The sequence below is a fragment of the Juglans regia genome, chromosome 2 (assembly GCF_001411555.2).
Source record: "Juglans regia cultivar Chandler chromosome 2, Walnut 2.0, whole genome shotgun sequence".
Taxonomy (NCBI): Eukaryota; Viridiplantae; Streptophyta; class Magnoliopsida; order Fagales; family Juglandaceae; genus Juglans; species Juglans regia.
The window spans coordinates 37,073,860-37,095,021 of NC_049902.1; the positions used below are offsets into that span (position 1 = coordinate 37,073,860).

General features: G+C 34.5%; 4 protein-coding genes across 7 annotated transcripts; 3 read left to right on the plus strand and 1 right to left on the minus strand.

Annotated features, from left to right (window-relative positions):
- Window positions 1–132: 132 nt before the first annotated feature.
- Window positions 133–1,830, plus strand: LOC109016499 (two-pore potassium channel 1-like). Of its 2 annotated transcripts, none has more exons than XM_035687249.1 (3): window positions 133–207; window positions 452–1,392; window positions 1,585–1,830. In XM_035687249.1, exons 2-3 carry the CDS (start codon window positions 476–478, stop codon window positions 1,748–1,750), a joined length of 1,083 nt encoding a protein of 360 aa, XP_035543142.1. In that variant the 5' UTR covers window positions 133–207; window positions 452–475; the 3' UTR covers window positions 1,751–1,830. The 2 variants fall into 2 exon arrangements, with proteins under 2 accessions (XP_035543142.1, XP_035543143.1); XM_035687250.1 differs by having other exon boundaries at window positions 189–207; window positions 429–1,392.
- Window positions 1,831–10,306: 8,476 nt separating this feature from the next.
- LOC108985236 (cysteine synthase 2) lies at window positions 10,307–13,672 on the plus strand. Its single transcript, XM_018957449.2, has 6 exons — window positions 10,307–10,656; window positions 10,872–10,946; window positions 11,487–11,630; window positions 12,158–12,547; window positions 12,619–12,854; window positions 13,088–13,672. Exons 1-6 carry the CDS (start codon window positions 10,435–10,437, stop codon window positions 13,308–13,310), a joined length of 1,290 nt encoding a protein of 429 aa, XP_018812994.1. The 5' UTR covers window positions 10,307–10,434; the 3' UTR covers window positions 13,311–13,672.
- A 337-nt stretch (window positions 13,673–14,009) lies between these two features.
- LOC108985244 lies at window positions 14,010–16,826 on the minus strand. Of its 2 annotated transcripts, XM_018957460.2 has the most exons (4): window positions 16,750–16,826; window positions 16,425–16,611; window positions 14,648–14,745; window positions 14,010–14,523 (listed from the first exon to the last, which is right to left on the minus strand). In XM_018957460.2, the coding sequence occupies exons 2-4, from the start codon at window positions 16,477–16,479 to the stop codon at window positions 14,242–14,244; spliced, it is 435 nt and encodes a 144-aa protein (XP_018813005.1). In that variant the 5' UTR covers window positions 16,480–16,611; window positions 16,750–16,826; the 3' UTR covers window positions 14,010–14,241. The 2 variants fall into 2 exon arrangements, with proteins under 2 accessions (XP_018813005.1, XP_018813012.1); XM_018957467.2 differs by having other exon boundaries at window positions 16,425–16,783.
- Window positions 16,827–18,296: 1,470 nt separating this feature from the next.
- Window positions 18,297–20,167, plus strand: LOC108985259. 2 transcript variants are annotated; one of them, XM_018957484.2, is made up of 2 exons: window positions 18,297–18,312; window positions 18,519–20,167. In XM_018957484.2, the coding sequence occupies exon 2, from the start codon at window positions 19,038–19,040 to the stop codon at window positions 19,803–19,805; it is 768 nt and encodes a 255-aa protein (XP_018813029.1). In that variant the 5' UTR covers window positions 18,297–18,312; window positions 18,519–19,037; the 3' UTR covers window positions 19,806–20,167. The 2 variants fall into 2 exon arrangements, with proteins under 2 accessions (XP_018813029.1, XP_018813021.1); XM_018957476.2 differs by lacking the exon at window positions 18,297–18,312 and adding an exon at window positions 18,330–18,404.
- Window positions 20,168–21,162: the final 995 nt, after the last annotated feature.

Here is a 21,162-nt window from a genome sequence, read left to right on the forward strand (position 1 = left end):
TCTTGTCTATATGAGACACAACGCAGCTACTAAAAAAAGGTCTGGAATACGTACCTTTTACTTTATTCTAAAGAAAATTTCAAAGCTTCAGTTGTCAAGTAGGAGCATTTGTTCTGTTCGTACTGTTAGAACCAAGAATTAAATAAAATGTCTTCTTGCTCAACTTTCTGTAAAATCTCCCTTCCCAACTGATCTCCTTCTTCACTGGTAAGAGCCTCTCTCGCTCTCTCTCTCCCCCTGCCCCGTGTGCATGCGCGTTTGTGTTTTACTTCCTTATTAGAGCTGAAAGGCCTTTCCCGGGATTGCCTCTTAGAGCTTTAAACATAAGCTTTTATTAATTTATTTGTTAAGAATACTGACATAATTTGCTGCTTTTCCCTCCTTTTTCATTCTTTATTCAATTCATAGGAGACTTATATTGTATTCAGATACTCTTGGTCTATTGAAACAGGTCCTCGTTTGCTGAATTTACTCAATGGCCAGCAATGATGCAAAAGTGAAAGGGTCTTTGCTATCAGGATTGGTGAATCCTACATCTCAAACAAACATGACAGATACTCGTAACAGAAGACGATATCAGCGTGGTAAACGCTCTGTTCCTGCTCGTTCTTCTTTCTCCATGCAGACAACAATTGGTAGTGCTCCTACTAGGCCGTGTAAATCCATCATTGAGAAAATAGACCCTGATCTAATGCATGTAGCCATATTCTTGGCCGTATATATAGTAGCAGGAACATTGTGCTTCTATAACCTGAGGCCCCAGATGAAAGGAGAGAAAACAAATGCAATTATTGACACTGTCTACTTCTGTATTGTAACAATGGCCACTGTCGGATATGGAGACCTTGTGCCTGACAGTGTCCTCACAAAACTACTGGCCTGCGTTTTTGCCTTCACAGGAGTGGCACTGGTTGGATTAGTCCTGAGCAAAGCAGCAGACACTTTGGTCAAGAAGCATGAAGATTTGCTAGTAAAAGCTTTACAGATGTATCAGAGTTGCGGTCTAATTGAAGAAGCTAACAAAGAGGTTAAGATCAATGGAGTGAGATACAAGTGTTTGTTGGTCCTTATGCTTCTAGTGGTGCTCATAATTACTGGGACAACATTCCTAGCTACGGTTGAGAAGTTAGACCTTATTGATGCATTTTATTGTGTTTGTATCACTATCACAACCCTTGGATACGGAGATGAGAGCTTCAAAACCAAAGGAGGGCGCGTTTTTGCAGTGTTTTGGATACTCACAAGTACCATTACTTTGGCTCAGTTTTTTGCCTACGTTGCTGAGCTTAAAACTGAGAGCAGACATAGGGAATTGTTCGAGAGGGTTCTTGGTCGGAAGATGACAGATGATGATCTGGAAAAAGCGGATGTTGATGATGATAGTTCTTTGGAGTAAGTTGAATGCTTTGCTTTTATTTGGTGTAAACTTTACGTGTGATCATGGTAGTCACAAAAGTCAATGACTTATATGAATCTTTTACCTGCAAGTCATTGTAGAGGACATACTCTTCCACATCGCTAATACGATAAGAATTTATTTGTAAATAAGAACTTATCTTACAAATCAAATCCTTTTTTCCACAGGACTGCTGAGTTCATCCTATATATGCTTCAAGATATGGGGAAGATTACCAAAGATGACATCTCTCTTGTGAAGGAGGAGTTGGAACGGCTCGATGTTGATCAATCAAGAACTTTGTCAGTGTCTGATATAATGGTTCAAGCAGACAAAGTGGCTCTACCTATGTGAAAGTGTCACATCACTGATGATGATCAACTCCTGAAAAACAATGGGAAATAAATAGTGAACGTTACAAGTTAAGTTTCTAACATCGACTTCATATCTTAGCTCTGTAGTTGTACTAAGTTCCTCAAATATCAGAACCACCATTTTCTTCCCATTTATCTAAAGAACTGCTAAACTAGCTAGGTCTTTTCAGAACATGATGCAGACATCTCTTCTCTTCTTCCTTGTAAAGATCACAGATAGAAAAAAAAAAAAAAAAGTTCATACAATTTGTATGATATATAGCTCCTCTGCAATTGCTTCTTCACGTACTTGTTGGGGACATGAATGTGTATATATATATATATGAAGTAACATAAACAGACTGAAGCTTGGTTAAAAACTTAAAATTAGTCATCCAGTCACTGAAATTTTCGGAAATTAAAAATCCGTCCCAAATTTCATCAACAGGTTTTGTCGTTTATCAGTTGTTAGATCCATCTTTTGTCCATATTTTTACTCGAATTGTCACAGATGATAAGCTTCAGATTAAAGATGCATAAATTTATAATCATATTTCGTTTTTGTTTGAGGAATCCTTCCTGCAACCCTGTTTTGCTTTCAAGTCCTGCTCCTCTTATGCCTTGATGTTCTATTCAAATATCTTCTTAGATGCGAAATATGCTTGTTTTGTGCAATGGTTTTAGCATTCAGGTTTTGCATTGCATATCATATCATATGGCAAAGACCAAAAGTGTTGCAGAAAGTCTTGAGTTATTTTATTTGATTTTGTGGTTGCCATCAACAGACGTCAATGCCATTATCATGGATGGGAGATTTGGCTTTCAAAATAATTCCAAAATGAATGATCGTCTGGCACCATGAAAAAGGGTCCCCAGTCACACCGACCGAATAATCGATCATGCAACCTCTTGAAGTTTGGGGCAACCACAGACAATGGGGGACCCATATTCCACTGAAGAGTGACTAATGACTATGGCATCAGCATCAACGAATCATCATAATTCATAGTCATCAAAGGGCCGACAACAAACATATCCGACGGCTCATACCACACTTGGGTGGGGGTTACGTTTGAATAAAGAGACATTATGAGCTATTATGTGAATAGTAATAAAAAATTAACAAAAATAATAATAAAATATTAAATAATAATTAAAATATATAATAAATAATAATAAAATATTAAATAATAGTATTCAAGATTCACTCTCATTTTCCATTTTTAAGTTCAATCCATTTTTCATTTATCTTTACAATTTTTATCAATTCATCTAATTATTATAATTTTTTTAAAATTTTTAGATAAAATAAAATAAATAATTTAATATTTTAAAATAAAAATAAAAAAAATAAAATATATTTTAATAATATTTTATTTAATATTTAATTTTAATCTCAAACTTTCTTAAATCTTACGTGTAAAAACGAGCCAGTGGGTCACATTTGCTCAAAACAAGAAAAACGGTGGCCATTAGTTGACGGGTAGTACAGCATTTTAGGGCTGATGCGAATGACTTAAATGAAATGCGCACACGTATTTTGAAATACCATTTCTCTTGTTAATATAATATATTATGTTTTATCAGCCAATCACACTCTAAAATACCTATAATATTTTATTTTCACAAGTGTGGGACAGTGGGCTTAGTGCACCAATGGAAACATTTCCCAACCTTAGATCACAGATTATAATTAAAATTAATTAATTATTATAGAGAAAGAACTTAGAAGAGGACCCAGATGACATTAACTTCAACAAAATTATTCTTCCCCAGAATTTGCAGTTCACTTTCAGTTTCTGTCAACTACAAACCAAACGGAAGAGACACGAAACAAAAACTGAAAACTGAAAAGAAAATGAGTTAGATTATTACATAGGTCTTGAGGTCTCCTACTAATCCTCGGACTTGAAGCTCTCTACCGGATGATGTTCAGGATGCCCCGCGACGTAATCCAGGATGCCCACCCCGGCCTTGTTTTCTCCGTGAACGTCGGTTCCCGTCACAGAAGTCTGGCCGAAGACGATCACGAGGAAGAGGAATAGGGCGGTGGAGAGAAAAAGTGGCCAGAAGTAGGCCAAGACGGTGATGAAACTGGGTGCGATGAAGACGACAGAGAGGAGGGTGATACAGAAAATGAGAGCGATGAGGATGTGGAACTTGTACTTGAGGAGCTTTTCTGGGATCTCCATGGCTTGGGTTAGAGTGGGAGAGAGAAACAGATCGTTGGAGGTGAAAGTGCTTGTTTTTAGGGGTTGGAAGGAGGGGACTGGTTTTCTTTTTACCCTGTTCTGTTTTGAGGCACTTTTCTTTGTCTTCTTCTTTTGCTTTATGGGTATTTTGACTTGCCCATTGCCCATCCATGTTCTTCCTTTTCCTTTTCTTTTTCTATTTTTTTTATTTTTATTTTTTATTTTTCACAGTTTCTAGTTCTGATTTCTATAAATTTAATAAATATTCTATTATTAAAAAAAAAAAAAAAAAAAACTCTCTTCACATCAAAAGCAATACTGAATGATATAAATAATGACGGGAAAAAATTAATTCTTTCACTGATGCATGATTTGGGTCTAACGTGAAAAGTTATTATTTGTTAATTAATATAGGTTTTTTGAGAATTCCGCTAATCTCTCTAAAGATCCATTCTCCTCGTTGTATCTATAACCCCAAAACCTAAGGTGATACTTGGATAATAAGATGGAATGAAAAATATTATTTTAATATTATTTTTATTTTTAAATTTAAAAAAATTAAATTATTTATTATATTTTTTATAAAAACTTAAAAAAAATCTTAATAATAAGATGAGATGAGATGAAATGAAACAATTTCATTATTCAGACAGAATAAATCCTCTCTACCCATAGGAGAGGGAGGTCCTTTTTTTTCCATTTCTTTTTTTAGTTTTTCTTATCCCTCATCTCTAATTTGTTCACATTTTTAATGGTTTTTTTTTGTTTTTATTGCCTTCGTTCTCTTCTAGATTGAGAAGGTTCTGATCAACTTTTCTTTGAGCACTCATTGTTCACATGTGTCATGCTGCCATTTGATCAACAATCGATACTGTGTGCGAGTCACAAATACTATCTTGAAATTGAGCTTCTATATGCACGACACTAATGGTTTTGTTGACCTTAAATTTTCATAATTTAACTCTCTCCATAGGTTTGTGAAACTCTAAATGCTAATTGCAATGCTGTTTTATCAATTGCGTTATCCAAACACATCCATTGGTTCAATAATCTAAAATACTTAAAAAAGGAAAATACTGGTAGACTCTCAAATGTGTTTACTCATATATTTTTATTTTTTTAATAGTTAAGAAATTGACTATTAATAAGTTTTTATTTTATTTTTTATTTTTTCTTAATGGTTAAAAATGTTTAAAAAAATATTTAGAGATCACCTAGTCAAAAGAAGATAGTGATTTCTGTTCCATTAAACCTTTTTATTATTATTATTATTATTGGAATTACTAATTGAGGGTGTCATTCTAATTAAAAAATATTATGAAATCCCCATCTTCTTTCATTCTTATTCTTGTAGCTGTATATTTATTGGCAATGAATGTAGAAGTTGACATTTTCTTCTCTTATTTTCAAATGCGTCCATTGTGATTTTCAGCATCTTCAAAACCTATACTTATGCTGCACATTTATTGTTTCTATATTTTTGGATAAAAATAAGTATATATAAGAGTTATAATAAGAGGCTTAAGGTGGGTTAAAGTTTTGTTTGGTAGATATACGTAGGATAATGGGTTTTACTATCCATCAGTCACTATTTACCCTCATATCCCACACCTGACAGTTTTTTTTTTTATAAAATGTGGGGTGTGAGGTAATATGAATAGCGACTGATAAGAATAATTATTCAACTTGATAAATAATACATTTAACAACCAACTTCCATCTTGATAAATAATGAAACTTAGTTTAACACTAGACATCGACTAATCAAACAAGTATTGGGATCAATTTTCTTAATCAAACCATTGGTATCCATGATAAGATATCAAAACGTAAGTTAGCTATGTCATCCAAATTCAAATTTTTTATTCATTTTTTTTCTATTTTTCCTTTTAGTTTCGTTCTTTCATATACTTATTCACGTGTACGGATAATCAAGCCGTTCTATGGAAGTAATACTATAATTTTTACTTAAATTGAAACTCTTCCATCAAAAGTTTAATATATATCCTCTTTAATTATTTGATCAAATTGGATAGTCTTAAATGCCACGTGGTCCTCGCATTATTTGTCACCTATATAAAATTTTCAGACAGCTTAGAGCCTAAATGAATATTTAATCGCATGTCTATTCTTGTGGAAAACAACGACGACAAACAAGTGAAGCAAACATAAGTAAATAAATTACACGACACAATTAACGTAATTCGACAACATATCTATGTTCACATATGATTTTATTATACTAAAAAATCACAAAATATACTTCGAGGATGAAATGTTTACAGAAAGGGTAATGCTTTAGCGGATAGTCTCGCTTCATTTGGAGCCCTGGGCAACACAGTAAGTTTTTCTTCTCTAGTTCAATTGCCTATGCATATGCTTGGTTTGTATGCTATGAATCCTGCAGGTGCTCATAACTTTCGACACTGACTCTAGTATTTTTATTCCTTTATGGACTCTTTGTAATCTTCTTTTATTAATTTTCTCATTTCATTTTCTTTATGAGCTTGGTTTTGGGATTTTATTGTAACCGCATGCTCTATTTGTATATAGTATTCATCCGTCATAAGTGAGAGTTATCAATAAAATTGAGGTACCGTCTTCTTCAATAAATAAGAAAAAAATATTTTGGAGGTGAAATCTTACTGTTCAAAATACTCAGGGTGTACTAAATTGTTCATTAAGTATATATTTATAGTGTCATACGGCAAAAATCTTAATTTTTATATTTTCTATGTTATTCGCTCAAACGAAGTGTTGAACATCTCTCAAGAGATCTCTATTCGATTATTACTCGAGCTATCTGTCGAGCGAGATTCAAGCGAACTCTTTGCCTAAAGTTCGCTCGAGCCACATGTTGTGTAAACGTCGAGCAAACGTTTTACCTGATATTTTTTCTGAGCGCAAACAATATAAACAATCATTGACCCAAGGCGAAGCGAACATGACTCAAGTCTCATTGAAAATCTACCAAAAAACTATAATGCATCCTTGTCGGGTTGGATCCTCAAATCGGACCGACACACCAACAAAATAAGACTCCACAAACCCATCATCTACCTCTACTTGTATTGAACTATTCAATTCCCCAATATTGTACCATCCATTCTATTAGGAAAATGGAGAGGATCTCAATTGTGTTAAATAAAAAAACAAGTCAAGCCAATATTTAGTGCACATATAAAAACTTGTAAAATTAAATAAAATTTGTAGTAAATTTAGCTTTTTTTTAAATCCAAAACACTTGACAGTTTAAGATAGGCCAATCTATGCAAGGACCAGCTCAAGCCACGTTATTCCACGCATGCCCAATTTATGCATTTTGCAGCGGAAAAAAAAAAAAAAAAAAAAAGGCCCTATTGCTACCGCTGGATACTCTTGTTAGAGCACTCTCATTGGATTAGTCAAAGTTAAATGATAATTTTGATAAATATAAGAGAAATTTGACTTTTGACTATTCCATTCACATAAGTCTCCACATTGAAATAACTATTTTTTCATTACATAATAATAAAATAATATAAGATGAATTTGATTTTGATTATTCACATCAAATCTCTATATTAGATTATACATTTATTCATTATATGGTAATGAATAACTAATAATTTTAAAAATATTTAATTTTTTTAATTATAATTTTTTTTAATTTATTTAATTTAATCATATTTTATTATTCTACTTATTATATGTTAATTAATAATCATGTTCTTATTAAATTAATATATCACTAAGTCAAATTAATATATTATTTGTGATAAAATATGTGATAGAAAGAAAGGAAGTGAGAAATAATTAATAAAATATGTATTTGATGTATGTATAGTAACCTTCAAATTTAGAAAAATTTTTGAAAGTCATTGTAGCTAAATTCCAAATATTTGAAATTTGACTAATCGAGCATTGGCATTGGGTTCATCAAAAGTGTAGCTAAATGTAAAATTTGATGAATTTAATTAAAATTCAACTGTATTGGATTCATCAAAGGAAGAGATGGGAAATTGTGAGCTACAGTAAATTCATAGTATTCTTCAAATTTGAAGTGTTACTATTCATCATGCAAATATATTTTTTATTGTCTTTTAATCCCACAACGGCTTTTTCCTCCCCGCGTCTTTTCTTTTCCCCTCTCTCTCATTTTTCCTCCCCGCGTCTTTTCTCCCCATTTTTGTTCTCTGGAAATCGCAATACCCCTTTCTCTCTCAATTTCTCTCATTTTCGCAAATCATCATTTCTCTCTTTCTCTCGTTCTCGCGAATCGCAGGCTCCAGCTCCAGCAAATCACCATTTCTCTCGTTCTCGCGAATCGCAGGCTCCATTTCTCTCTTTCTCTCGTTCTCGTAAAACGAAGGTATGAATGATCTGATTGTTAGGGTTCCTGGGTTTGTTGTTTAACTATTGGGTATTATAGTTTTTCGATTTTCAATGCTAAATGCTTGGCTGAAAATGCAAATCTGTGTGTTTGTTTGGATGGAGGTTTTTGCAAATCTGAACTCTCAGTCCCAATAAGAGATTTAATGAATGTTTATGCGACTAATACTAATAGCTTAAGGTGATTTTATATTAGATTTAAATCCTTCTCAACTCAGCCTCTATAGATGCTTTATTGCTGTTTTCCCACTCCCCAGTGGCAAATAGCTTCTTATGAGCCCTTATCAATAATTTCAACTCGGTTTCAGGCCATGATAAGTAATACACCTCAATAATTTCAACTCGGTTTTAGCATATAAGTAACAGGCCATGATAATGAATTAGCAAGAATAAAAATAAAACCGAAAAATAATGTACAAAGCAAAAAGCAGAGGCACGTTATGCAAACTTTCAGAGCTAGTAAATCAAATATCTGTCTATAGGTAGCAAAAAATTTCCAGCATTTAGTGGCTGGGCAGCCACATGTTTTGGATAAACATGTGGCTAGGCAGCCACTATGATATCTGAATTTGTTTTGTTTTAAATAGATGACTATATTTTTGAAAGGTTTCTGTGGAATTGTGACCTGATTTTGTGGAAGGGAACTGTGATCTAGACAGCTGCAGTTTAATATGAAATTTATGGCTCGTTTGTTTTCAGAGATGAGATGAGATGAGATGAGATGAGTTGAGATTAAAGTTAAAAAGTTGAATAAAATATTGTTAGAATATATTTTTTAATATTATTGTTGTTTTAGGATTTGAAAAAGTTGAATTGTTTATTTTATTTTGTGTGAGGATTTGGGAAAGTTGTAATAATGAGGTGAGATGAGATGAGATGTTTTTGGAAAACAAACAAGGCCTTAGTTTATGTGTTTGTGGATTTGTTGTCATTTTGTTGGGGGAACTGAAAGTTGAACAGCTGCAGTTTAATATGAAATTTAGTTTATGTTTTTATGGATTTTGTTGTTAGTTTGTTGAGGGCAACTGTAAGTTGGACAGCTGCAATTTAATATGAAGAAGATTTATGATTTTGTGGATTTTGTTAGTCATTTTGTTGAGGGGAACTGTAAGTTGGACAGCTGCAGTTTAATATGAAATTTAGTTTATGTTTTTGTGGATTTGTGACTCTCTTTTGTTGAGTTGTGTATTTGATGTAATCATTCAAGCAAAGTCATTATATCTTTATGATCTGGGCAGCCTATATGACTACATGGTGTCATTCTCACTTGATGATGTTGGATAGGCATGAATCTGAATTTGCATCGATAGGCAGAGTTTTGTCGGCATATTATATAAAAGTACTTGTGGTCTCTCTTGTCATTTTACGTATCCAATAAAAAGCAGGTAATAAAAAGCTTTAAAACAATATTTCAATAAAAAACTTTAAAACAATAATGATTGTCAAAATGTATTTGTTGGATAATTAAGTTGAGGAAAAAAATTAATTGAAAAATAATAATTTAAGTATCAAATTAAATTATTAATTAACATATAATTAGTATAATTGTAAAATATGAAAGAAAAATAAAAAATAATATTTTAAAAAAATAATATTATATTATTATTTTGATGAATCCAATGACTAATCCAATGTGGAGTTATGGATAAAGAGGTTTTAGATATATGGAAAATATGTACTTTTCATCAAAATTTGAAGATGAATTTGATGAATCCAATGCTAGTGCTCTAATGTGAGCATATTTTACTCTTTAATAGCTAAATACTTATTGGATTTAGTTTTTAGCTAATCTAATGAGAGTGCTCTTAGTGTATTTTAAATATTTTTATTTTTACATATATTTTTTTTAATATTTTTTTAAAAGATAAAAAAGTTACAACACGAATAAAAAATACTTCTTAAAAAAATTAAAATAAAAAATAAAAAAACCTAACGGAACTCCGGAAGATCAGCATTTTCCCCCAAAAACAAAAAAAAAAAAAAAAAGCATCTGTTTGATCGTCTCCCACTATTTCCTTGAGATTTTATTTAAGAAAAGAGATTCTGAAGTATATCCTAAAGCATTAATTACTTTCAATTTTAAACTATTTTGGTCCGAGACGGCGCTTTCGAACCGCCATCAATGGCGCCGGTGAGAACCACAGGAGCTGTTGTTGTCGCAGCTGCTATCTCCATCTCTATGGCCCTGCTGTCTCACTTTCCTGTCTCTGGAAAGACCAACTTACCTCTCTCAAAGCAGTTGAAGAAGAAGAAGAGGCGTAAGTCCAGAAATGGGCTTATTGATGCCATAGGCAACACTCCCTTGATTCGCATCAACAGCCTCTCTGAAGCTACCGGTTGCGAAGTATGCAAAATAAAATTAAAAAAAAAAAAAAAAAAGAGCGATCGTATTTTTAAGTTTGCTTTGGTTTTATCAACTGGGATTTATTTTATTTTCGTTTTTCCTTTTGTTACTATGCGGTCTCCTTTAACTTTAGTTTGATATAAATTAGTGTGGCCGAGACTATGGAAAAATGTTTTCTTTTTGGCTATTGATAATTTGTTCGTGGGGTTGTTCAGATTCTTGGGAAGTGCGAGTTTTTGAATCCGGGAGGGAGCGTGAAAGATAGGGTTGCGGTGAAAATCATTGAAGAGGTATATTAGTATTATTTCTAGATGTTTGTTTGTTTCTTTGCTCGAACACTTTAGGTGAACAAAAATTTATTTGAATGTTTTAGGTTTTATTTCATCTATTCGAGTCTTCGGCAAACCGGAATTTACAGTCAATTGGGCTCAATATTAGTGTTTGGCTTTGTTGAGAATTTTCTGAGAACTGAATCTCTTAAAACCATCGAGTGCAAATATTTCTTTTCCCCTTGTGACATTTTTTCTGTAGTCAGAGTTGAAGAGGAACAAGCTATTGTAATGGCGTATTTGTTTAAGTTTTGTTATTTGCTTATGCTTTCAATGATATCTTCATTGCTTCAGTGGTACTTTGCTTTGTCAATGATGGAATATTGCGCAAAAATGAAAGATCTCTAAAGTAATAAACAGTAATTATTATCAATGCCTAGTTGTGCGGTACAGAAGGTAATGATTGTTGGTCCAGAAATACATACATAGCCTAAGATTTTGTGTTTTATCGTCGGTGTTGGTTTTATTGTATAATGCTTTCCAACTCGTGGTTCTATGCAGGCTTTGGAATCTGGTGATCTAGTTCAAGGTGGTGTTGTCACTGAGGGGAGCGCTGGGAGCACTGCTATCAGTCTTGCTACAGTTGCACCTGCCTATGGATGTAAATGCCATGTTGTTATCCCTGATGACGTTGCGATTGAGAAGGTATATATAAAATATACTTTCAGTAACCAGAGTTCCTTGACAAACAACTTTCTCTTATTTCTGTTACAACCTTCAAGACTTCATCCATACTATTTTCTTGGACAATGATATGATTATTTGTTACTTGTCAACATGTTTGAACCGTTTCTTTCTCTTAGCACATTGCTCAATAATATCAGTGGCACCATAGGCAACTGGTTATTGATGAGGTTGGAAGCACTTATCAATAAGAAGGGATAAAAATGAGGCCAGAAGCAAGATGAAGAAATCCTTTGACAGATTATAGTATCCTGTTTTCCACATACCTAGCAATCAGTGGTTTTAGGTTTTTGAACAGTGGCAAATTTTTAGATAGCAAAAAAAAAAAAATGGTAGCTTGGTGCAGAACAGTTATACAATTTCAGTGAGTACCTGGTCGACTTCTCTAAAATTATAGATAACTATATGTTCTCTTGGATTTCTTTTGTCCCTGTTTCTATGTACTGCAACATACGTAATTTTGTTTCAATTTCGTAAAATTTTCCCAGTCTCAAATACTTGAAGCCCTTGGAGCTTCTGTTGAAAGGGTAAGACCCGTGTCAATCACACACAGGGACCACTATGTCAATATTGCAAGGAGAAGGGCACTGGAAGCAAATGAGGTAGCATCAAACAATAAAAAAGATGATCAAATGGATGGCAAATCCCTAAAGCAAATCAATGGTTACCTAACGGTTGAAAATTGTGAAGGCTCGTCTTTATTGAATAATTGTAGAGGTGGCTTCTTTGCTGACCAGTTTGAGAATCTTGCTAACTTCCGAGCGCACTATGAGGGTACTGGGCCTGAGATTTTGGAACAGACTGGTGGCAATTTAGATGCATTTGTAGCAGCTGCAGGCACTGGAGGGACTGTGGCTGGTGTTTCCAGGTTTCTCCAGGTAAGTTCCCTTTCCCTCATTAATTTTGTCACACATTTGTGAATGAATCCCTTATTACATGTATTCAACAGGAAAATAAGCCAAACATCAAGTGTTTCCTGATAGATCCACCTGGTTCTGGTCTGTTCAATAAGGTAACTAGGGGGGTGATGTACACTAGTGAGGAGGCTGAAGGACGAAGACTAAAGAATCCATTTGACACAGTAACTGAAGGAATTGGAATCAACAGGTTAACACAGAATTTCATGATGGCAAAGCTTGATGGGGCTTTTAGAGGCACAGATATCGAGGCTGTTGAAATGTCAAGGTCAGTGCATATTGTAGTTTCTTCAATGCGATTTGTTATTGGCTGACTCAACTATTTAGATGTTGTTTTCCTGATTCTACTATGCTTTGCATAACCTTTTCCTTTAGAATGACAGTTAAGTATTTGTCAAATGATGTAAATGAAAAGAAAAAAAATCTAGTCTTCCACCCATTCACTTGGTTAAAACATAAAACTAATCTTTGTATATGCACTCTATGTCTGCTTGAACTTAGGTTTCTTCTGAAGAATGATGGGCTCTTTCTTGGGAGTTCATCAGCAATGAATTGTGTTGGAGCCATGAGAGTGGCACAGTCAATCGGCCCCGGTCACACCATTGTGACTATTCTATGTGACAGTGGAATGAGGCATCTAAGTAAGTTTTACAACGATGAATATCTGTCTCAGCATGGGTTAACACCCAAGGCAACGGGATTAGAATTTTTGGGCATGCAGTGAGTCAGCTTGACCTGGAGTTTGACTTTGCTGTTTCTCGTCTTTCTTCCATTCAAAGTTTGAGCAGTCCAATACAGCTATATTCCTCCAGAAAAGTTCTATTTTTGAGGTTGATAATGAATATTAGAGTTGATCTATCTCAGAAGGTGTCATCTGAATTTTTGAGGGTAACATCGTACTGGACCAGTAATACTGCAGCAGGATAGACACCTGTTTTGTTAGGATAAGGACATTTTATTGTTTCATACTTCTGAGGCAACAATATGCATCACATTCTAGGTGTATACAAGGATGACTAAAATCTGTTTTATCAAGAGAAAGGGGTCAATATGTTGGTCTAATATCATTTTGCAATCTTTTTTTTATATCCCCGTGAATAATGAGCAATCTCCCAAACAATGTTTAACAAGCTCACCCACGCCATTGGCTTACCTTATCGCTGAGCATTGCAGAGGGCATATACTGAATTGGCAAAGGGTACCAGTCACATCAGTTTCATGTAGTAAGAGCGGAGCAACATATGAGTATAGTGTCTCCTGCGAGCGCTCATTTGTACAGGAATCATTACATCATTGGTGAAAGCAATTCAAATGGTTTTAATGAAATGGAGAAATTCAATTCTTCTTTTAATTTGTTTTTTCTTAGGATTCAGCAGTGACACATTTGCCTTAGCCAGGCCATGAAAGTGGGTGGAGCAAAAACTCGAGGAAAGGGAAGTGGCAAACAACCAACTGTAAATAATACAATCCAAACAACACAACTGTAACTACAATAATCTCTAGCAACTGAAGCAATACTCAAACTTCCGATAGATAATTTATTCTCACGATGCATAACCTCAGTAAATTCAAAAGGACAGTTCGCAATAGCGTTATGGCCAAAAAGAGAAGGGAAACGCTTGGGCGCCAAGTTGAATAGCTATCAGATACTCCACTCAATGGGGATTCCACTTCTCAAACTGAGACTCATGGCAGTGTAGGTCTAGCCAATCCCTGGAAGAGCCCTTCGCCACGCTGACAGTTGCTTTGCCATCACCCACAAGTTCTCGCAGATTTTCTAACTTATTCTCTCGACCTGTCTCACTAGTCCTCCGATCTGCTTCCTTCAATTTTTGCTTGAACCGCTGCTTACGACCAGCAGAGTTATATTCCTGCTGTTTTGACCGTGAAGGCGGTGCTCCGTGTGGTCCTAGGTAGATGTTCTCCTCTTTTTTAGCCTGCATAAGTGTGTAATACACAAAATTATTTAGGAAACAAGGTTAAATGCATAACTAGTCCATCATCTACAGGATATCTTTCTCTCATATTTCCTCATAAGAGTTTCGGATTCTTGCAGCAGACCTTTGGAGGAAGTTTTGGAGATTCTACTTCTGGACCATCAACCTCATGTTGAACTGGATCCCCTATTTCCAAGCTTGGAATCACGAATCCATCAGTGTCTAATGCAAATACAAGCCAAAGATCTATGTCAGCATGGTCAGGGACACCTCAAACAATTTAAAGAAGTTAGTACTGATCACAACAGAGACTGGAAATGCAATCCCCGTATACTTGATGCAATGGATCTTAAAGAAATCGCAGGTCACTTAAAACTGGAAAAACAGCTGCCTCCCTATTACTGTTAGTATAATACCTACCTCTCTCTTACTCTAAAAAGTCCTGACATGAAATTAAATTACCAAATCAATATGTGGAATGCAAACTATAAAGTACAAAGGATAGGTCAGAACTCTCTCTCTCTCTCTCTCTCTCTCACACACACACACACACACCTCATAATAGATGACACAAAACAAATGACGAGTCATTATATGACAAAATTATTCCATGAGACTGAAACAGTCACACGTTCCTCTGATCTGGCGAACCACAATGGGTCCACCTAACTGTGTGTCAACATAACAGGAATAGATGCTAGAAGGCAGCATAGTATCCAATCCCACTGAATTATACTTGTTCTGCAGGAGGAGGCATAGCATGTACTATGATTCTATAGCAATTATTAATCAGTTAAAGATATACCAAATTGAACTTGAGATCCGACCCACTCATGCATGCAGAGATTAATAAACTATTAAGTGCCAAACATACAACTAATCACTTAAAATGTCACTTCCTCTTCTAAAAGATACAAAGACACACTGCATTAGCCATGGTACATAAAAAATGTATGTCATAAAATATTTAGAATTCCTAATCCTATAACTGCTTAAAGAAAAGTAAATATAGAAAGTGCAAAATTTTGTACATTTTATCAACAGATCAAGGTAATTGTCCGTGGTTGAAAGAAAGAAAGAAAAAACAATTGATGATGAATCATAAAGGCCCAAGATGAAGATTTGATTTTGAGGAAGATCATATTGATGAAAATGAGCTCGAATTCAAATGGTATACTTCCTCTCCCCACAAGAATGAGATGGATGATGAGATCCTCGATGGACAAACTGAACAAAGAAAACAATTGAAACAAACTCATTTCCTTCATAAACTTACATGTGATGGAACTCATATTTCAAGTTTTTATCTTTTATCTGAGCTCCTTGATTAAACTAAATCTATGCATCAGATTTTTTTTTTTTTTGGATCAGAAAAGTAAGTTCTGCAAAAATATTATATCTATAGCTAATACCGCTAACAATATTATATAACTTCAAGTACAAATCAACCCCCTCAAACATTTCTACAACTTGAAATGCGTAAACAGCTCCTGAGAGAAAAATCAAAGAGAAAATATAAATAACACTACTGTGCATAACAGCCGCTGCACACTAAGTGTATTGGGTGAAAAAAAAAAAAAAAACCACAGCACGGGTGTGCTGCGGCTATGGGCTGATGCCCAGAACTTCTCAAAATCAAATAACAAATCCATCAAATATTGTAAAAAAAAAAAATTGCAACACAACCTGGTGCCAACACCCAGAAAGGTGTGCATAGTGACCAAAATAACCAAATCAATATACCATATTCAAGCATAATAAAATAGGATAATTAAACAGTTATGTCCATTGGAAAACCCCTAAAAATATTCGAACTTTACTTTCCTTCTACCTCTTCTCAGCGAGCAAACAAGTGGTCAATAACGAAATAAAATTAGTAAAAAAAACACAAAAATTGATACCCCACTCATCATCGTCTTCAACTGGAGGAGTGGTTGGCACCGGCGATGGGTCCATGGAACGCTGATGATCATGGATTTCAACGGCCAGAGGGCGCTGAAGCCCAGAAAACGATCACTCACACAGGCAATCACCACTGTCACGAATCCCGAGGAAGAAACCCAAAAAACTCTGTGGGCGTCCCAGACACTACGCAAAACAAAGAGAACTTTATAAATTACTATAACTGTTTATTTCTTTTTCGCGGAATAAATTATTAAAACTAAAAACCCTAAAGAATCCCCCAAATATGGAAGAAGATAACACAGAATCGTTCAAAACCCTAACCCTAGAATTAGTGCTCCCGAGTCCTGATAGTTTCTTTCTGCCCCAAATTAGCCCTCCTTTTATTTTTATATTGTTTCAGGGCTCCCGGGTGATTTAAGTCATTTCAATTAAAGAGAATCCGGAGCACGTGGCACGGTAGATCACGGGTGGCTATGTTTTATGATTAATCATAATTAGATTCGATTAGGAGCGTGAGGTCAATGTCCCAGGTTGCCGGTTGGACCCACGCACATTTCCATAATTTGAATCCTACGGCTGAGAATAAGTTTGTAATTTAATGGAATATTATATCAAATATCAAATAACAAATCCATCAAATTATCTTATTATGTCCCTAATATTTAACCAAAAAAAATTATTAGAATTAATAAGATAATTATTTATTTTATTAATAGGATTAATATTATTTTGGTCCGAAATGGGTGTAATATATTTTATAATATCAAAGACAAACTATTATCTTAAAGAAAAATTTAATTATAAGCGATTCTACGTATTAATATGTCAATCTATTCAATATGATTGATCAAAAAATAAATTTTATTAAAAATAATATTAATTTAAATTTAAAATATAAAGATAACATAAATTTGATTATAAATATCAAAATTCTTATTCTAAGGTTGTGTTTGAATGTTAAAGTGAGTTGAGTTGAGATGATAAAATATTATTAGAATATTATTTTTTAATATTATTATTATTTTAAAATTTAAAAAAATTAAATTATTTATTATATTTTATGTTAAAATTTAAAAAAATTATAATAATTAATTGAGATGAGTTGAGAGGAGTTCATCAACAAAGCCTAAATGTAATGAAAACAAAAAAACAATTGGAGCTGCAAGTCAATGGGCACAACATCATATGTTGGTAGGTGATGCCCTGTCTCTGTCTGTTACCACCTTGATGACTTCATCTGGATTAATACCGCCCGCCCGCCCGCCCGCCCGCATCTGGAAATCTTCTTGCCTACATAATTTCTTCATGTGCCCTAGAAAATGATGAGCCCGACGAAAAACTTTCAGGCCAAAAAAATGGAAAAATGTAAACAGTGACACTTCTCTCTTGACCAATGGATCCAATAATAAAAATGTTATGTGCAATATATATAAAAAATACACATAAATAACTATATATATATATATAAAGTTTTGTAATACTTTCCATTCCACCCAGTCCATTTGGCATTTGCAAGTCCTGTTTGCTTGTAACAAAACGGAAGTGATGGCACCTGACAAAACGGGCCGAAAGGTAATGGGCTTCCATTAAAACTTGGAGGGCGGTGCAGAAGAAGAAAGCAGATCAGATTTTAACACCCTGCCCAGTTTTTCTTCCAGACAAGGGAAAATGGGTCATCATTACTCAGAACTGTTACAGTTTATAATTAGTTTTCTGAGTACTGACAAAATTGCTGGGGTACTGCAATTATTTCGTGTCTAGCACTAAATTGTATTTCTGCTAAGGTTTTTTTTTTTTTACTCGAAACCAAAAGGAAAAAACAAAGAAAGAAAGGTGTTGAATTGATGTTTGTATGCCGCGAAATTTTAATTGTTAACTAGAAAGGTGATTTTGAAGGAAATTTTGAACTCAACTTTGTGAGTGCGTTTATACTGTGAGTGGGTTTTAATTTGTTTGCTCGTGGAAAGATCAAGAAGGTGAAAAGTAATTAGCGACGAGGGGATATATACAAATATTTTTCTGCCTCCTGCAAGTTCTACTGTATATAGATTATAGAATTCTCATTTCTGTAACTGGGTTTTGTTTTGAAGGGTCTCTCGACGTTGTGTATGCCATGTGGGGAGCAGAGATGTGTTGTGTTTCACATGCATGCATTTGGTAATTCCAAGGCTTTGATCGAGCTCGTGAAAATGATAATGGGAAACAAGGCTGGTTTTGCTTTCTTCAAGAGAATCAGTTGCGGATAAGAACAAACTGTTTGGTGTGGGAGAAAACAGCCAGTGATTTTTTTTCCTTGAAGCTCAGATCATCAGGTAAATGGATGCCGGTCAAATTAATGATATTTTTCACATGATCTTTCTACTTCTGACTGATTCGTCAGCACTCACCTGTTTGATCTGTTTTCCGCCCCTTTCTTAATACGTGAGCAGCATAAATTATAATCAACGTTTGAGACGTTTTTGCTCCAAAACTTTTTAGCTCATGACCTAGAAGTCTTTTCTGAAAACCCTTGAAAAATATTTACTATATATAATCTTGCGTTCTACTTTTAGCCGTCCAAGTACCCTTCTTTCATCGGCCTCTTTTTGTAACCCTTCTTTGATCGATCGATGTATGCCATGGCAAAAACAGCTGAGAAACGAATCTGTTCCTCGTTGTGCTTTTCCAGACCCTTATGGCTATGCATTGCAGCCCTTGTTCCTTGTTTAGTTTTCACTTACTTTCTAAGTTTTGGGTTCCATCCATTCCTTGTTACCATTCCAATTTTGGTTCTATCAACCCTGCTCATCGTCACATTCAAAAGGAAAAAGGTGGTTTTGGATGAGAATAGTGTCCAAGATGATCATCAGGCCGGTCTCAACTGCGGCCAGAAAAACCTGCATGGAAAAGAAGTGGGAGAGAAACTTCAGCTACCACTAGAAACCTCTACTCAGACTGAGGCGGTCCAAAAAAATGAAGTTGGTCTGATGCATCATGAGTACCAAGTTGAATCACCCTCGGATATTCTCTTTTCATCAGACAGTGAAAGCAGCAATGACTCCATTTTAGGTGGAAGCTTTGATCTCGATTTGAGGATCAGTTCCAACTATATGGAACAAAGTGCAGCAATCTCAGATGTTTCGGTTTCTGATGAAGATGATGATAGCCTCATTGAAATATCCCTACCGGTCAGCAAGTCCGGTGGCCTTGAAGGGGAGCCAAAGCAATTAAAGCTACAGTCCGATTTGCCCGGGCTCTTGCCAGACTCCGTTTTCGAACAACAGGGCTTAATGGAGCTCTTGGCAGAGATCAACGAGATGAATGAGGAAGAAAACTTGATCGAGATTGATCTTTCAATGGGCTCCATCAAGTGTTCAAGGTTAGAGATTGAAGCTTGAGTTAGAGCATTGTGAAGAGGTCAATAGAATTTTGATCTCAATGGTAGGGTTGAGATAAAGGGATAGTAGGTTTTTGTGTTTTTTTCTTTATGGTAAGAGAATTTCTGCTTTTCCATTTACAGCTTGGCTTTTTTTCTACAAGGCATGAGGCTTGACTTTCACAAGTTGAGCATGCCTAGAGCGTTGCCTTTTAAAATCCCTTTTGTATGCACTAAAGTATAAAAAAGTTGCAACTTTATCATGCCTTTGTTACATATATTAGCAGACACGAGCAAAGTAAAATAATCATTCTTTCTGTGGAGGATGGGAATCCCAGTACTCGCATTAATTAATGTCTTTTCAATGAATGAGATCTCGATATTTGTTTTGTTCCTTTCTTCTCTCATTTTTCATCTTCCAACTTCCTTCCCATGATGCGCGTATATAGGCACCATTTTTAAGGCTCTGTTTGTTTAACTCAATCTTGTAATCTACTTTCCACGGAAAAATTTATCCCTCGAGGATTGTCTTTGTGAAATTGTGAATAATAATAAAAATAATTTATAAAAATATTTGTATTCTCAAACAGAAAATGTGAAAATAAGAGATTTTAAAGAGAAAATTATTGAATTTCTAATTGAGATCAAAACACAGAAATGAATAATACTTTACAGAGAGAGGGAGGGTGTAACGCCTTTAACTATATGGTTTATATTTTAAAGGATTAATTAATAATATAATTAAAATCTTATAAAAAGTAATAATTTTTTATTTTTACTTTTTATTTTTATAACATGGGATATCACAGAGGGGTTAAATGGAAACACAACTGCCCAAATTTTTTGCAAGGCCTCGACTCCTGTGGCTAGCTTATATTAAGAACAAACTATAAAGTCCAAAAAAAGGAATAACTCATCGCCCAACTGATATAATTTTAGAAAACAAGATTACGATGAGCAATTTCATCTACATATTAGTAGTGTTCTCGTATTTTATATACATAAATATTCTGTGCCAAACTGTGGTAATCTACAGCTTATTTATTTTTATATATAGAAAATTGTTTTTTTATATACAATTTCATCTATTTATTTTTATTTTTTTTAAATAGATTTGTTGTCAAAATATTTATATAAAAACAAAAACCGGAAAATATAATCTACAGTTTTCAATGATGCTCCTAACTGCTGACCGTACTTTCACATGGGACCCAGCTACAGACCCACACAATGGGTCCCACCAATCCAAGATGCTCCGGAGTTTTCAACCGATTATCAATAAGGGCCGTTAGATCTGACATACAGTGTCCAAACACCATCTAAATCGTCTGTCCTCTTTCCGTTTTTTCAAACTTCCAAACCCAGTTCTGACACTGAAA

What these genes read in the sequence shown, in the direction of transcription:
- LOC108985259 (XM_018957484.2), top strand. Translation starts at nt 19,038, where the DNA reads ATGTATGCCATGGCAAAAACAGCTGAGAAACGAATCTGTTCCTCGTTG.
- LOC108985244 (XM_018957460.2), bottom strand. Translation starts at nt 16,479, where the DNA reads ATGGACCCATCGCCGGTGCCAACCACTCCTCCAGTTGAAGACGATGAT. An exon ending in TGAAGACGATGATGAGTGGG is followed by an intron (nt 14,746 to 16,424) that starts GTATCAATTTTT and finishes TATTTGCATTAG; the next exon opens with ACACTGATGGATTCGTGATT. An exon ending in CTCCAAAACTTCCTCCAAAG is followed by an intron (nt 14,524 to 14,647) that starts GTCTGCTGCAAG and finishes ACACTTATGCAG; the next exon opens with GCTAAAAAAGAGGAGAACAT.
- LOC108985236 (XM_018957449.2), top strand. Translation starts at nt 10,435, where the DNA reads ATGGCGCCGGTGAGAACCACAGGAGCTGTTGTTGTCGCAGCTGCTATC. An exon ending in CTGAAGCTACCGGTTGCGAA is followed by an intron (nt 10,657 to 10,871) that starts GTATGCAAAATA and finishes GGGGTTGTTCAG; the next exon opens with ATTCTTGGGAAGTGCGAGTT. An exon ending in ATGACGTTGCGATTGAGAAG is followed by an intron (nt 11,631 to 12,157) that starts GTATATATAAAA and finishes AAATTTTCCCAG; the next exon opens with TCTCAAATACTTGAAGCCCT.
- LOC109016499 (XM_035687249.1), top strand. Translation starts at nt 476, where the DNA reads ATGGCCAGCAATGATGCAAAAGTGAAAGGGTCTTTGCTATCAGGATTG. An exon ending in GATGATGATAGTTCTTTGGA is followed by an intron (nt 1,393 to 1,584) that starts GTAAGTTGAATG and finishes TTTTTTCCACAG; the next exon opens with GACTGCTGAGTTCATCCTAT.